The 16,985-nt window shown below is 41.2% G+C and overlaps 1 protein-coding gene across 2 annotated transcripts in view; it reads right to left on the bottom strand.

Annotated features, from left to right (window-relative positions):
* Positions 1-16,985, bottom strand: part of ELMO1 (engulfment and cell motility 1) — a 296,344-nt gene that overhangs the window by 206,880 nt on the left and 72,479 nt on the right. For both annotated transcript variants that reach the window (XM_033165673.1, XM_033165674.1), the window contains exon 5: positions 7,417-7,467. In XM_033165673.1, the coding sequence (XP_033021564.1) occupies positions 7,417-7,467 (51 nt within the window). The remainder of the gene's footprint in view (positions 1-7,416; positions 7,468-16,985) is intronic.

Here is a 16,985-nt window from a genome sequence, read left to right as displayed (position 1 = left end):
TCACTGAACAGAGTTCTGCTCATGGGGACGGTAGCTTTTGCCAATTCTTCCTCCCCCCTGCAAACCTTTGTGCCCCCTGGGACTGTCAAGGGGACTGCAGGGGGAAGGAAGCTATCTGCAATAATTGGCTATCTCTCCCACCCGCCAGAAGGAGCCTGCACTGGATCTCGGATTCAACCATCACCTACCTTACAATGCAGTTGTAAGGCATGCTGAGACGAATGTGTGCAAAGCACTTTGAGCACTTAGTAAAAAGCACCAAATGAATAGTAACTATGCTTCCAACTTAAGCTTTCCTATCATGCTACTATGATTCCCAGAGTATTCCTTGATTTGGAAACGCTTCAGGATGCTGAAGAAATGCTTCAGGATGCTGAAGTTCCTACCATCACTGTCTTATATGCCAAATGTGAACTATTTGGAAGGAAGATATCTTCATCAGTTATTTCATGCTTCAGTCACCTACAGATTAGAATACTATAATGAGCTCCATGTGCCTGGGCTGCCCTTGAGAAGAGTTCGGAAGCTCCGACTTTCTAATGCAGCTGCAAGACTTCTGGCCATTGATTGGATCAAATTTGAAAGATCTTGTACCAGCTGCGCTGCTTGCCAAATCATTTCTGGTACCAATTCAAGGTGCTGCTTTTGATCTTTAAAACCATAAAGATATGCCTGGGGCCAAAGTACCTTAAGAATCATCTTCCTCTATATACAGCCTTCCTGGAGCAGTTCCACTCATCATCATGTACAGTCCTGCTTCGGCTCCCCACACCATCAGAAATACGGCATGTAACTACCACAAACAGGGCTTTTCATTTGTGGCAACCCCTGATCTAGAACACCTTCAAAGGAAAGTCCACCTGCCTCCTTCACTGCTGGGCTTTATATGGTTAGCGGAGAGTGCATTATTTCAGCCACTTTTTGTAGACTATGGTCTCTAAACGGTTTTATGCTGGAACTGCCTCTCTTTTTTAATCGTAGTATTTTAAGATGGTTGCATTTGCACTGTGCTTTTATTACTGTGTCTTGTTTTAATTTATTTACTGTACGCCACCTTGAGTACTTTTATAGAAACATGGGATATACATGTAAAAAACAAACCAACAAACACTGTTTTGAAATTTGAAACACTCCACAGACATCTGCAGGCAGTGGGATCTCATTCACCCCTAACTTTCGTGTAGCAAGCCTCAATAAAGACAGAACAGATTTATCGTGATCACAGATTAAACAAATAGTTTCTTTTCACAAAAATACTGTTAGTTGTCTCACATGGCAACTAGCCGAGGTGACACTGCCTGCTATCACAACTGATGGATGGGGGGGGGGGAAGGCTTCACTCAGTGTGGCGCCTTCACTGGTCTTGTCTCCTGTTGCCATAGTGCTTTATATGCACTCATATGGAATACAATGCCTCTGCCCCCATTTCGCACTCCCTCTCTCCCTCTCTCCTTGTGTCATTAGAAATGACACCTACAGGACATGTGCTATGAGCAGTTTCCAAGGAACTCTCTGCAATTTCTGGTCCATAAATGCCAGGACAGCAGGGAGTACAGCTCATTAGGCCATGATAATTCTGGTTACCAAGAAGTCAGCCCTACTTTAAAAAAAAAAAAAAAACCTACAAGAAAATATTCATCTTATGGAAATACTTCTTTGTTGAGAAATAAGTGCAAAGGGGCGCTGATGTTTGGAATGAACTATACTATCCTGATTAGAGAGGGAGGAGGAAATGGGTACAACATTCCTTCTCAAAAGGCCTCTACGATGCCTTAAATGTGTCTCTGACTTGGCCGGATTTTGCTGCCCTTTCTGCTGCAACACTTCTGAGAGAGCAAGGCAGATGGACAAGTTTGTTAGCTTAAAGAGGGTAGTGAGCGAGCTTTCAGGGCCAAAGCAGCATGAATCTTAGCACAGAAATCTTTAGTCAATTAAAGGATACAGCTCTGCTTGTGCATTACTCTCACACAGGGCGCCCTGTTTCAAGATGGAGCAGGGCACTGCTTCTCAGGCCACCCACCCCGATGCCACATCATAGTGCGAACTCAGCCTCCTGTTGTACACAGTTGTCTGCAAAAGAATAGCTACCCACGAGCAGATGCTCCTATTTAGGAACACCGAACAACTGGGTGTCCCAGTTAGGTGAGACCCCTGAACATGTGCAGTTTATTCTTGCATACGGGTTCCCTTCAAGACAACTGTGTGTAGGCTGGAGTAAGAGCAGCGACAGAAGAAGAAGAAGAAGAAGAAGAAGAAGAAGAAGAAGAAGAAGAAGAAGAAGAAGAAGAAGAAGAGTTTGGATTTGATATCCCGCTTTCCACTACCCGAAGGAGTCTCAAAGTGGCTAACATTCTCCTTTCCCTTCCTCCCCCACAACAAACACTCTGTGAGGTGAGTGGCGCTGAGAGACTTCAGAGAAGTGTGACTAGCCCAAGATCACCCAGCGGCTGCATGTGGAGGAGTGGAGACACAAACCCGGTTCCCCAGATTACGAGTCTACCGCTCTTAACCACTACACCACACAGAGCATTAGGAGGCAGAGTGAACCGAGGGACCCCATTCCAGTCTGAAACTGTGAATGCCCTCCTGGAACGTTGCTCGCGTAAATTATTATTCTGTGTTGCATTTGTTAAGTTGTTTTAAACCGTAAGCGATGTTGTAAATTAAAATGCACACAGATAAAACCAATTAAAAGCTGAATTTAAAAGGAAGCGCAATTTAATTTAAAAATATTCCTAAAATGCTCAGTAGGGAGGACAAGTGGGAAGGCTCCACTAACAGATTCCACAGACTGGAAGCCACCGCTGAAAAGGCCCTTTCTTGTGTAGCTGCTCTCCTCGCCTTCTTCAGATGCAGCTCATGGATATGGGCTTGATGAAAACCTCATAATTCAGGCAGGTTCACAAAGGGAGAGGTGGTGCTCGACATACTTGTGTCGTGGCTTTATAGGTCAAAATCAGTACTTTGAATTGAGCCAGGAAACAGAGCAGCAGCAGCAGTAGTGCAGCAGGGCTGGAACTGGTGCAATATGCTCAGAACATCTGATCCAAATTAGAAATCTGCCCACTGAATTTTACACTAGCTGCAGTTTCTGAACTGTCTTCAGGGGCAGCCCCACATGTAACGCACTGCAGTAATCTGATCTAGAAGTTACCAGAGCATAGGCAACTGAAGCTAAGTTATTCCTAGGTTATTCCTACTGAGAACTGCTCAATGGTAGAACAAATGCTTTACATGCAGAATGTCATTCCCTGACATCTCTGGTTAAAAGAATCTCTGGTAAGATCTCTGCACCACCTCGCCATGTGGCTAGCAGAAGTTTCTAAACACATCCTCTCAGCCACACTGGATGAAGGTATGAGCCTGCAATGAGAATGTGCTAATTCATGCCTTGCTGAACCATGGTTTATTGTTACATCTCAGTGCGGCCAGTGACAGCTACTAATAATAATGAATAATAATAAATTTTTATTTATACCCCGCCCTTCCCAGCCAAAAACCGGGCTCAGGGCGGCTAACACTAATTAAAATCACAGCAAAAACATAAACACAATCAATTTAAAATAACAGATTAAAATACAAATTTAAAAATTCAATATTAAAACTGCTATCTCATTTTCACTGCATAACGTAGCATCAGATGACTCACAAAAAGTTCAAGAAACAAAAGAACTGAACTGAGGTAGAATTCAAATGGAATTGTGTGGTGCATTGATTTGCTAGTTAGGAAGTTTGGACTTTTAATTAATTTAATGTTTGTTTGTTTACACCCCACCTTCTCTTCCAACAGGACTCAAGGTGGCTTACTGATAAAATAAGAACAGCTAAAAAGGGAGGAAAACTAACTATCAAAAAACCTAAATACTGATAAAATTAAAACTATATACATATATAAAATCTATTAAAACCATGCCAATAATTACAATAAAAACAACATGGCACTAGCCCTTTCATTAAAAGCAGCCAGCTTCTCAAAAACCTGTTGGAATAAGGTGGTCTTCTCCTGCCGGTGGAAGGACAAGGGAAGGAGTTCCAAAATCTGGGAGAAGCCACCAACTAAGGCTGCTCTATGTGCTTTGTTGTAGTGTTTCTCTAGTTCCCAAATGTGCCTGTAGGCCCCAAAATGTTGGCGACCCTTGCCCTAATATACCATTTAAACAAAGACTGACAAAAAAAATGGGGAGAGAGTTAACATATCCATTTAAAAGGGGAAACGGTACTGCTCTAAGACCGCTACAGTGTGCCTCCAATATGGTCTTGTGACAGAAGCTAATGAAATACAACAGTGTTATCTCCTGTCATGTTATGCAGATAAATTAGTCACATCCTTGCTATTTATATGGGCTGTCGCCGCATGGCTAATCTCCTGTAGCCAAAAAGGCAAGCAAGAATGAACAGCCTAATTCATCACACTTTACACTTAACGAACCAATGAAAAGTAATCTGTTTCATGCTGTCATTTTGTCCAAAACAACTCCATTTTACTCACTGAGAAGCTTACACTTTCTTAAAGCACTGGATTACTGGAAACAAGTAAGTACATTATGTGTTGAAATGTACTTAAGTTTTTGGCCTTTCTGCTCAGGCATTAGCAAAATTGGCTAGGGCTTATATAATAAACCTCTGCAATTAGGTTTTGCATGTCCAAAGCAATGAACAAATATAATCACTGAAACCTCAGTGGTAAATGTTTCCAAATAATTATTGAAAAGGAATTAACTGAAGGACAGAGTAACAGATTTGTCCAAGGTCATAAAGTAGGTTAAAATAGTATTTTTAGTGGGTCAACATCTGCTGCAGCTTTTATTTCTAAACTTCCTTTTCGTACAGTTAGAGCCAAATACCAAATGGTTGGTTTGCTAGCATAAAATATGTGGCAATTCACCAAACAAGTGGATTTGACATCTTTTAGCAGGCTGAGTTATCCTACAACTAAAAAAGAACCAGCTAATTTGCACCGGTACTTGTACGTAAGACAGGTAACAATGTGAGGGATTATTTCTGTGAGTTAAATGTGATGATTGAACATCATAACATCTATCAAACGTTTCTTTTAAAAGAGAGGTTTGATAGCACTCTGTCACTGCCCTCAATTGCATGCACATCTTGTCTGCCATGGGGCAAGTTTTGAAAAATCGTTGGTTTTTACTGTAGGTTTTACAAGTTCAGCTAGGAAAAGGCCAGCTGTAATAATAATAATAATAATAATAATAATAATAATAATAATAATAATTTATTTGTGCCCCGCCCATCTGGCTGGGTCTCCCTCGCCACTCTGGGCGGCTTCCATCAAACATTAAAATACATTTAAAATATCACGAATCCTCTATGCCCCTAGTAGTTTTGCAACAGTTTTAAAACTGTGAATTTCTTTTTTTTTTTTTAAAAGAGAGAGAGAGAAAAGAAAAGTCAGACAGCCTGGATGGTACATGTCAGGAAGAAGCTGATACATGGCATTTAGAAACAATACACGTGTCTAATGTTGGGTGGGCATGCTGCAATGTTTGTGATGCTTCATTTCTGAACACCCTTTGTACGATGAGAGTGGGGGAAATGTAATCCAAATATTGTGGGGTTTCTGTAATACCACATTCACCATGCAACTGAAGAACCCACTGAAATGGCTTCTCTAAAAAAATGCTACATTGATTTTTTTCCCATTGATTTTTTTTTTTACAGCAGAAATCTTTTTGCTGTAAGCCATGGCCTTCAGCTTTAATAATTTTAATGTTGTAAAATAAATTGATTTGGGGTGAGCAATGCTGTTGAGGTAGAAGAGATACAAGGTTTGGAAGCGTAGCTTTCTACTTTTCCATGCAAGCTCAACTCTTTGGAAGAGGCAAAGAAACCCCTAAAGCAGGGGTAGGCAACCTAAGGCCCGGGGGCCAGATGCGGCCCAATTGCCTTCTCAATCCGGCCCGTGGACAGTCTAGGAATCAGCGTGTTTTTACATGAGTAGAATGAGTGCTTTTATTTTAAATGCATCTCTGGGTTATTTGTGGGGCCTGCCTGGTGTTTTTGCATGAGTAGAATGTGTGCTTTTATTTAAAATGCATCTCTGGGTTATTTATGGGGCATAGGAATTCATTCATCCCCCCCCCCAAAAAAATAGAGGCCGGGCCCCTACATGGTCTGAGGGACGGTGGACTGGCTCATGGCTGAAAAGGGTTGCTGACCCCTGCCCTAAAGTAAGGACAAATGCTCCACATGGAGCTCTCCACAACAAGTTTGCGATTACAGGCAGTGACCAATTGACACACAGTCACCGACACATGGCTCCTTTTGGACCCAGATGAGGGCAGAAAGGGGGTGGGGCGTATTAGGGTGCACACAGGCACGTTCCGCAGACTCGCGCAAGAGTCGGAAGCGGAAGCCCCGTGCAAACAAAGGCAGCTGCCTGTGCAGGGGCAGCACACGGGTACAGGGCTGGAATGTACAAATATGAAATTGCCTGTATATATAAAAAAAATCTGACAAATTTATTGGGGGGGCAGGAAATGGAGGAAGATAGCTTTTGAGGTATTAAGGAGGAATGAATCAGAGGAAGAACAGAAAGAGTAAAGAAAATGATAAAATTCAGCCAGTACTTGCTGTAACCTAGGAAACTGAGTTTGCCTGCAGGTTTCTGAAAGGGGGGGCACTAGTATAATAAATAATTACATGAAATTTGCAAATAGAGCAAATGAACCGAATGAAGAAGTTGCATGTGTAATGGTGCAGACTCGCAAAACTGCAATTCTGCCAGCCGTTTAAAAAGCAAGTGATAATTTTGTAATGATGTTGTCTTAAGACGTATTAGACTGAAGGCAGGGGAAAAACTCAATAGTATTATGTCAGTCAATCCCATTTATGAATATCTTTTGAGGCTGCAACCTTACGCACACTTAACTAGGAGCAAGACCCACTGAACTAAATAGGATTTACTTCTGATTGATGTATAGGACTGCAATGGGAATCTTATGCTGGTGTGATATTTCAGTGAAGAAGGGAACATGGTGGCTATGCTATAAACCTAACTGCCTTGCTGAGATGAGCACAGAAATGAAAGAGAATGAAGAGGAACATCATCATGCCGTAAGCACTGCTTCCAAGAGAGCTGATTGAGAATCAGAAACTCTCCACGTTGCCTGATTGACATAAAAAAATCCACTTTCTATAAAATAAAATATAATAATAATAATAATAATAATAATAATAATAATAATAATAATAATAATAATAATAATATATTGTGGGATACTTTTTAAAAATATGTGTAGTGTAATTTCCCTCTTCTGAATTAATGGAAGTATAGGATCACCAACCCATAGGTAAGGGCCCCTTTCTATGAACATAACGTAACATCAAATCAAAGGAATCATACAGTATTGGGGGAAGCAAGAAAATCAAAGGAATGCGAACGTATCAGTAACTTACTGGTGATGTAGTTAATCGAAGTATTGCTCCATTTTTAATTTCATTACGGTTCTGCAAAAGAAAATTCCAAATGTCAGACATCCATAATTGAGGCTCTTCGATGTGTATAAATCATGAAAGAAAAAACTGAATTTACAGCAATCGGCAGGTGCTTCCTACTGTACATGAAAATTGACGTGTACAGTGCTGCTGTGTAAAGCCACCAGCAGTGGGTTGGATCCAGAGTAAGCTGGTTGCACTTGGCTCCTACGGAAATCAATGAGTAATCAATTATTTCGATGGACTAATTTCAACTAACTTAGTTTGGATCTAAATCAGTAGCTACAAGAAAGTATACTCTCAATAAAATACTTGTTTTACCTAAGTGTATTGGGATACCTTCCCTATGACTCTACATTTAGGGCGGAACCCCTTGATTAATGGCAGCACTTAAAATCAAGGCCATTCCAAAAAAAAGTTGTTTACAAGCTACACTGAAGGTTCAAGACTCCATGGACATGACTAACTCACACATAAAGTCTCTCCCTGTGAATCTTGTTTAGTCAACTCTGCCACAGTGGCTTCCCAACAATTGTTTGGGTTTCTAATCTGCACATGCATCAAATGGACCAGAAGATTGGGAGGAACATGGATATCTGCCAAGAGGCAATTTAAGACCACCATCTTATAAAGAAGAAAAATGATTGATTTTCGGGGCTTAGGAAACCTTTTTTCTGTTAATGTACTGCTTTTCTTCCAGCAGGTTAAACAACAACATTTATACAACAAAAGAAACTTCCTCCTCTTAGTAACTGTGGTGCAGCACAGAATAAAGTCGTGCTATGCAGCACACCAAAGAGAAAAGGCCAGATTATCCAACACAATGAAGGGAAAATAGCACAACATCAGGAATCAAACCAGCCAAAATATTTTATATGCTGTACAAAGTCCCCTGTTCTCCGTCTTGTTCATATGTGTGCATTTTCACTAGAAGAACACAGGTTTTTATAATGCCATTAATCTGTGCTGAAGACAGACAGGGGACTGTATATTTGTGCTGCAGTGAGGATTTTTATTCTGCCCATAGGCTGTACCATTCTGCCATGAACTTGGTCTGAGGTTTTTTCTTTCTTTCCCCTTGCCATTTGTGGGGCTGGGAACATTTTTAAGCCTCAGGAGCTGCATTCCCTTCTACGCAATTTTCCAGGGTCCGGATGCCAATGTTGGGTGTGGGTCGTGCAGTGAATGTAAATGTTATCTTTCTACAGTTGCCTATTTTCCATAAACACTCATACACTCCTCTCTATCCTCCCTCCAGGTAAGCACGAGTTCCAGCCAGGCAAAAACTCTCAAGGGCCAGGTAAGAGAGGTTTGGAGGGCCACATGCTCACATCCAGCCTCCCGAGCCTGAAGTTCCTCACCCCTGCAGTAGCTGAGTAGTCAGGAGTTGAGTTAGATGAACCAATGGTTGAACTCAGTATACAGCAGCTTTCAATGGTCTTAGAGCAGAACAGGGCTCATGGTTGATACTTTATATTCAAAAGCAGTTTGACTCCAGATTAAAAGGCTACAGCCTCTCCTCTGCAGATGTATTGGCACATAAAGGCTGCAATTTGTGGCATGGAATTGTGGACCTTTTCACAGTGCCCATGAGATGTTCTTTTATCCCAAAGCTGTTAAAACTGGAGCTGCTGTCTGTGTATATGAGCCACATGCACAAAATGGCAGTACAGGAAGCTTACCAGAGCAAAGAGGGAACTTAAGAAAGAACTTTCCCCTCCATGTGCTGGGAAGATAGAGACTAATGTGAATATATGCGCCCTGAATGTATATACTGTTTATACCCTGATGGATTCTGGGTTTGCACTGGTTCTGCTTGGAAACTAACACCAAGAGTTCGTTCTCTACCCGTAAGTGTACAAATAGAATTTACCAAAGACATCAGTGTTCACTCCCTTAAAAGAAAAAGGGCATGGGGAAAGGGTGTTCTGATATTCCTCTGCTTCCTGAAAAGGAAGCAAAGTAAGAGGAACTTAAATTCTACCCTTTCAAAGTAACATGAGTTCATGTGTTGCATCTCTCAGTTTTGTGGCCACTGCCAGCTACCAAGGAGCAGCCTGAAGTCCTCATTTTCTGTAAAAGCCTAAATAAATTGCACTATGAAATGTGACACCAAACTGATGTCATATAATCAAGGAGCTTGTAGGTCAGCTGAAACCCATCATTAAACATCTGCAGCACTGCAATGTTATTCCTCCAGTGCTCTGCTTTCCATAACGGCAATGTGCAATCTTAAAACCACTGGAACGAGCCACAGAGATCTGACACCACTGCTTCACATTCCCTCTCAGACACAAAGCACTAATGCCAATATATATACATGAAAATATGTGGACATTGAAGAGCCTTTGCTTCTTAAAACAGCCAAGAATGTTATCTCACACTGAGAGCAGGAGGGAAAGCATTGACTGATTTTCTTTTCTTTCCTTTCCTTTTTTGTGAAACTCATACAAGGTACCAGTAATTCCATCAAGATGCAGGCCCCTTTGGGACATGGGACAATTCTCTCCTCTGACTCAGCCAAATTTAGTCACAAAAATTTGTAGTTAGCAGTCGCCTGACTACTAGTACCAATCACAATTATTTTATACTTCATTACAGAGCATTCAAAATATGTTGCATCTGTTATCTCTTTATGTTGCATCTCACTTCATTTTGCATCCTTGCACCAACCCTGTAAAGTAGATCTGTAATATTAAATGCAATATTGCAGATGGGAGCCTGTGGCTGGGAGATAATTGCTTGCCTACGGTCACCAAACAGGCTTAAGGTAGCTGTAAAAACTGAATTGTGATTTCCTGATTCATGGCACTATAAGCCCTATGCTACACTACTGATTATTTTATGAGTTAAAATAATTGTAAACCACTCTTTATCAACTGGGTATCCAGGCAGTGTATACTAGCGATTGCCCTGGTCACCTAAACAGGCAGACCTGGAAATGTAACAACATTTTGTCTACATTATGAGAAGCAAAGAGTTTTACATGAAACAGATCTTCCACAGGAGGGAGATATTAGCATGTTTGAGGAACCCCAAAGTTTGCAGAAGTACAGATTGGGGGGGGGACCCAAAACAGGTTAATGAAGACTGAGTTGTCACAGAATGAAGGGGAAGAGAACAACAGAAACCTGGGCCATGGGAACATGAAGAGGAACGGAATGGGCCTCATTGACTGGCTGGAACCCTTGCCCAATTGTTTGCTTGAATATATCTCATATTGAGTGCCTATGTAGGGACTATTCTCATAGCCAGTGGTCAAAACTGTCACGAGGCAACTTACAACCAGTAACATAACATTGGTGTAGTCAATTTTCTGCAGTTTTGTTCTGCGTTCACGAGGGTAACAATAAAAATCTACTGTGTCTAACTAAGGTTCACAGCTGCCATCTTTGGGACACTCCTGTGTTTTATTGATGAAGGAGGGAAAGTCTCACTGTCACAAAATTTGGAAAGCCAAGTTTGACCTACACTATATTATAATTCGTTCCTGGGGGAAACAGAAGCAGTGTCAGGTATCAACTCCATGCCTTTGGGAAGTAACCAAATAGCACGTCTGCTACAAGCATCCCCTTGGGATATTTCACTTGCACCCTGACACGTGTTCCCAATTGGGCAATGCTAACAGGCCCAAAGAAACAGTCATTTTTAGCTTAACGTATTATGCTTTACAATCGCAGAGAATGAAAGGAGAGGAGGGTGAAAGGCGAGGAGATCAAAAGGGACTTACCAGTACTTTTTTACTTACGATCTGGATTCTTTTAAAGGTAAACAATTATACCAAGCAGAAAAAAATTACAATAGCAATTCAACCAAAGAAAATATTGAAACACTGCCCTCAGAGGAAGAAAACCATATCACCTCCTATTCAACCCCAAATAGCTAACTATAAAGCAGTGTATAAATTCACTGCACTGTGTGAACCGATAAACACTATTGTAATTCACTTGAACTAGCTTGTGATATTTGTATTATGAAATTATTGTGGATTGTGTCTTAATATAGGAACTGACAATAATTCATTGTCTGCCAAGGCAGACTGAAGTACGCTGTAAGTAAAAAAAGAAATGTTGAAATGAACTGCAGCAAACACCGAAGGTGACTATTTATTCCCATGCTTCATCCCATTCATCAAGCTGAACCTTGATTTGAAAGCGCTGGACCAAAGTCTCCCACACTTGTAAGTTTCATTTATCTTTAAGAAACAGAGACCTTTTTAAACGGAGCATTGGTGTACAGTAGCAACTAACAGAGAATGAGATGTGAACCAGGAAGGACTTGGTTTAGGCCTCACCTCTGGTCACAAACCCCATTAGGTGACCACAGATAATCTACTCTCAGCTTCTCTCAATAGGCTTGATTACTAAAATGACCTCTGGCCCAGCATGCACATTAATACTAAACCATTATTTTAAGCTTGCACATTTTCCCATTCCAGCACAACTGTGAAGAGATGAGAAGCTCCGACTTCTGTTTTAGTTTAACCACTTTTTAATGTTACAATCTAGCCCTAGGATAAGAATACAAGCCAGCTTCATAATCCATAGTTTGGAGTTGCCTTGTTTCCACTAAGCATGGGTAAGACCAACTGTCGTTTGTCTATGTTCAGGTGTCACAAGAAAGTGTGGTTAGTCTGAAATGGAAATGTTGGAGTAGAGGAGAGAAGGTGTACATGAGGCATGCAGGTCCGAAGATCGCTGAGGCTCATTCTCATCATGCTAAAACATGGCTGAGCATTACATGTGAATTCAGCCAGGGTAATATGGTTTGAACACGCTAAAGTAGGGGTAACCAATATGGTGCCCTCCAGAAGTTGCTGAAGTACAAGTTAGGGACCGCCTGAATCCTTATATCCTAGCATGATCACCAAGATCATCTGTAGGAGCATTGCTGGTTGTCCCCAGAGCTGGTGAGGCTCATTTGACATCAACACAAATCCAAGCCATTAGAGCCATTGAGCCTTGTGGAATGCTCTTCCAATAGGGATTTAGTAGGCATCTTCCTTAAACATTTAAAAGTTTGCTGATTTCTTTTTCATTGCTGCTAGGCTTATGAAGATAATTATGATAAACATTTTCTGTAATAGTTGGTGGTCTGGTGTGTGTGTGTGTGTGTGCAGAAAACTGTTGTAAACCACATTGACATTTTATTATAAAATTGCAGTATTCAAGTATTTTGTGAAAACAAACAAACAAGCCCCACCACCCCTTGACCACTGGGCCAGGCTGGCTGTGGCTGATGGGACCTAGCATCCAACAATCAGCTGGAGGGCACCATGTTGACTTTGTTGTTGTTCAGTCGTTCAGTCGTATCCAACTCTTCGTGACCCCATGGATCAGAGCACGCCAGGCACCCCTATCCTCCACTGCCGCAGTTTGGCCAAACTCATGCCAGTCGCTTTGAGAATACTGTCCAACCATCTCATCCTCTGTCGTCCCCTTCTCCTTGTGCCCTCCATCTTTCCCAACATCAGGGTCTTTTCCAGGGAGTCTTCTCTTCTCATGAGGTGACCAAAGTATTGGAGCCTCAACTTCAGGATCTGCCCTTCCAGTGAGCACTCAGGGCTGATTTCTTTAAGGATGGATAGGTTGGATCTTCTTGCGGTCCACGGGACTCTCAAGAGTCTCCTCCAGCACCATAATTCAAAAGCATCAATTCTTCAGCGATAAGCCTTCTTTATGGTCCAGCTCTCACTTCCGTACATTACTATTGGGAAAACCATAGCTTTAACTATACGGACCTTTGTCGGCAAGGTGATGTCTCTGCTTTTTAGATGCTGTCTAGGTTTATCATTGCTTTCCTCCCAAGAAGCAGGCGTATTTTAATTTTGTGACTGCTGTCACCATCTGCAGTGATCATGGAGCCCAAGATCACTACCATGTTGACTACCTCTGCTCAAAAGAGCTGCAAAAATGCTTAAGTACTATTACTACTACCACCACAGGGATATCAGGTGTCAGCCTGCAATGGCAAAGAGTTTGTGGTCCACCTCTAACCAGAGCCATCACAAGAAAAAGTCTGAAGATGCCACAGGCAGACAAGAGTTCCTGAAGTACTTCTTATGCATCCCACTGGAATGCATCCACAAGCATCTGCTTTGTAATGCAGCAGGCCAGACAAAACCTAAGTGGAAATATCTGCTCTCCAATTAAAAATCCAATTTTGTTTCTCCATTCCCAAACAATTACTTAAGCGCCTGCAAGGAAACAGTGCACAATTAAACCAAAGGGATATTCTACATTAACCTGAACGAAACCGTGTTCAGCGTGTCAGCTAATTTCAGGGGATACACAGAGCTGTTCTGTGACTACTTAATACCAGTGATAACAAGAACGTTTGGTTATGTTGTGGACTGTATAAATAAATCTGCTTCATACTGACCACAGTATTCAAAAATATTCTAATCAACAAGTTTACTTTTCATTTTCAAAGCTTTAAAAAATCTTTGGATTGATAGGTTAGATTCCTGGCATCTTGGTATGTAAGATTCACCATGTTTGCAATTGTTATGTTCAAAAACAAACAACCCATATGCTAAATTTAAATGTATCAAGCAATAAATTGTCCATTCTCCTTCCCCTCCAGCACCCTACATACTCCCCTCCTAGAAACAATCGGATGTCAGGGTCCTCCTTCCTTGGAGGTTTTTAAGCAGAGGTTGGATGGCCATCTGCCATGGATGCTTTAGCTGAGATTCCTGCATTGAAAGAGGTTGGACTAGATGACCCTTGTGAACTTCCTTACATTAATTTATCTTGAAATTCAAGCTGTAGTTTATTTTGCTGCTGTGTCCTTTGTATATATGACAGAGTATATAATTCTTCCTGTATGCAGAGATGACCCTCATTCTAGTAGCTTATACTGAAAAGGCAGGTCAGGTATAAACTCAGAGCACCTCTTAGAATATTTGATGACTGAAGTGAAGAATAGAAGCAACAGAAATACTAGTTCATTGTTTTTTATTTATTTGTGCAACCTCCCTCACACAAAGTCTGCTTTTAGAAGGCAAGAGTTTCCCTAGCATATGCAATTACAGGATTTATTCACAAGAAACCGTAACTTTTTGCACAGAACAATTTAACTGCTGTAACCAGGGCCCAAAAACAAGATAAGGAATCTACAAAAAAAGGAGGTTCACCAAGACCGAATCTGTAGGGAAAACCAGGTGGACACAGTTTCATTTATCCACACAAGAAAACAGAAGACAGGACTCCTCATTGTTCTCCAGTGACATAATAGGTATAGATGCAGACTGAAACAAAGGGGGATGAAGAAGAAAATACATTGGGGCTGGGAGGATGATGACATAATCAAAATGGTGCTCTTGTTCCTACTGTTGAGCATTTCAGCTAGACAATACAAAAGAGCTTGAATCTTGGCTCAGAAGTTCAAACATTGATTTAGTATATGCAGCAATGGCTGCAACCAAACAGGGCTAAAGGACACTTTGGCTTCTGCCATCAGCCAAGAAATTACTGCCACTGGAAGGCTATACCTTTTGCCTCCTAGGAAGAACAGAATGGCACAATAAGGGCACTCTGGCAGGTAAGCAGCAATTCTTCCAAATCTTGTTTTAGTCTTCCCTCATTCCTTTTTGCATTTCTATTGTGTCCATTAGATCAGCCTTTCTCAACTCTGGGTTCCCAGCTGTTGTTGGACTACAAATCCTATCATCTCTGACCACTGGTCCTGCTAGTTAGGAATGATGGGAGTTGTGGTCCAACAACATCTGGGGACCTGACGTTGAGAAAGGCTGCATTAGATTGTGATCCTGTGGTCTGGAGCTGCTGCTAAATAATAATAATAATAATAATAATAATAATAATAATAATAATAATAATAATAATAATTTAATTCTATACCAACCACTTTATATTTTAATGGAAAAATCTCAACATGGTTTACAGCTCATTAAAACAATACTGAACATATTCAAGCTTCAAGGAAAATATTTCAGATCCTTCTCTAAGTGATGTTTTGCATTCCCCATATTTATTAAGTAGCAAAAGTATCTTTAGAATTCGGAATAAATAGTCTATTTCTGGATTAAGGAAAATCGTTCTGACTAAAATGACAGTACTAGCAACAAATTATCACACACACACACACACACACACACACACACACAAAATCCTTCCAATCAGCACGCATGTGTTCGTACTTGCAGATAATTATGACCAAGGGTCTACAGGTTAAAGTGGTTAAAAGGCACTGAAACATTCCTTTCTGCTGCTCTGAGAGAATGCTAGGCTTGCCTCTCCTCAGAGGCTTGGGAAAGGCAGTCCAAAAGCTGGCATGTGAAAGGTCAAAATGCCCACTTGTTGCAGCCATCTATTCACAAGTCTGCGAAGTCCATGAAACAGTCATCATGACCTTTGGTATTTCTCCCTCACTCAACCGGTAAACAGTAAAAACTGTAGCAGTAATCCCGGGCATCTGAGTAATACCAATGGCATTTAATTCTCGCCCATATTTACTTTCTATCTGACTCAAGACAGCCTATAAGCAGAATAAAAACCCTCCTTGCAGCACAAATATACAGTCCCTGTCTGTCTTGAGCACAGATTAATGGCATTATAAAAATCTGTGTTCTTCTAGTGAAAATGCACACATACACCCAACAGTAGCAGCTAAGAGAGCAGATACTAGATTCTCCCAGAAGGTCTCATTTCCTCCAGGAAGAACACCTGGGGTAGGGTTGGAAGGAAGGAGGCAGCTGGGGCAAAATTTACCATTTACAACTTTTTCGGGGCCTTGTGATTACTATTCCACCCCCCCACCACTCCAGAGTGTCATGTGCAAAGCAACTCTCAAGGAGAGTTCACAGAAGTATGTTCATACATCATTCTCGGTTACTAAAACTTCAAGTAACGTCCTGCATGATGAGAAAGCCATCACTGATTACATTTTTGTATCAGCTCAAGCGTGTGGATCTTTGGCAGAAGCAGTTCACATGCCGAGCTGCAAGTCGTCAAGTGTTACCACATGCACCATGCATAATTCAGACAGCAAAATGCGCAAATTCTGACAACGAGCCAAACAACTTTTAATCTGGAGAAGCCAAGAAATACTTCACAACTAAAATGCAGCATTTAACACAGGGCTGCCCCAGTGGAAGAGGTTAAATCTTGTGAAAATGAATTACACTGAGCGTATTATGTTGCCTCAGCACTATCAGTTACATCTCAAGTTGTTTCATTCACATTTCATTTCTGCATGTTTTGGCACTAACTAAATTAGCACTTCGGCTCCTGAAACGTGAAATGTTTAATATTGAAATTTGCTAGAATAAGCTCTCTTCCCCAGCCAAGCCCAAATGCAGCACCCAGCTTACCACGAAGAACTGCAAATACTCGAGATTGTTTGCAGTTTACTTCTTAGGCACTTTCAACTAATGTGACGTATTTCGAAGGGTGAACTTCAGTTTAGCTTGTGCTTCAGAATTCGAGTGGTTGAAAACTGTCAGCTGGAACAATTGATTTATTTCACAAGCTTCATGTTGATAGAAATCGGGATGCAAAACACTTTTG

Source organism: Lacerta agilis, chromosome 12 (assembly GCF_009819535.1).
Source record: "Lacerta agilis isolate rLacAgi1 chromosome 12, rLacAgi1.pri, whole genome shotgun sequence".
Classification (NCBI taxonomy): Eukaryota; Metazoa; Chordata; class Lepidosauria; order Squamata; family Lacertidae; genus Lacerta; species Lacerta agilis.
This window is presented reverse-complemented; position numbering and strand designations above follow the sequence as displayed.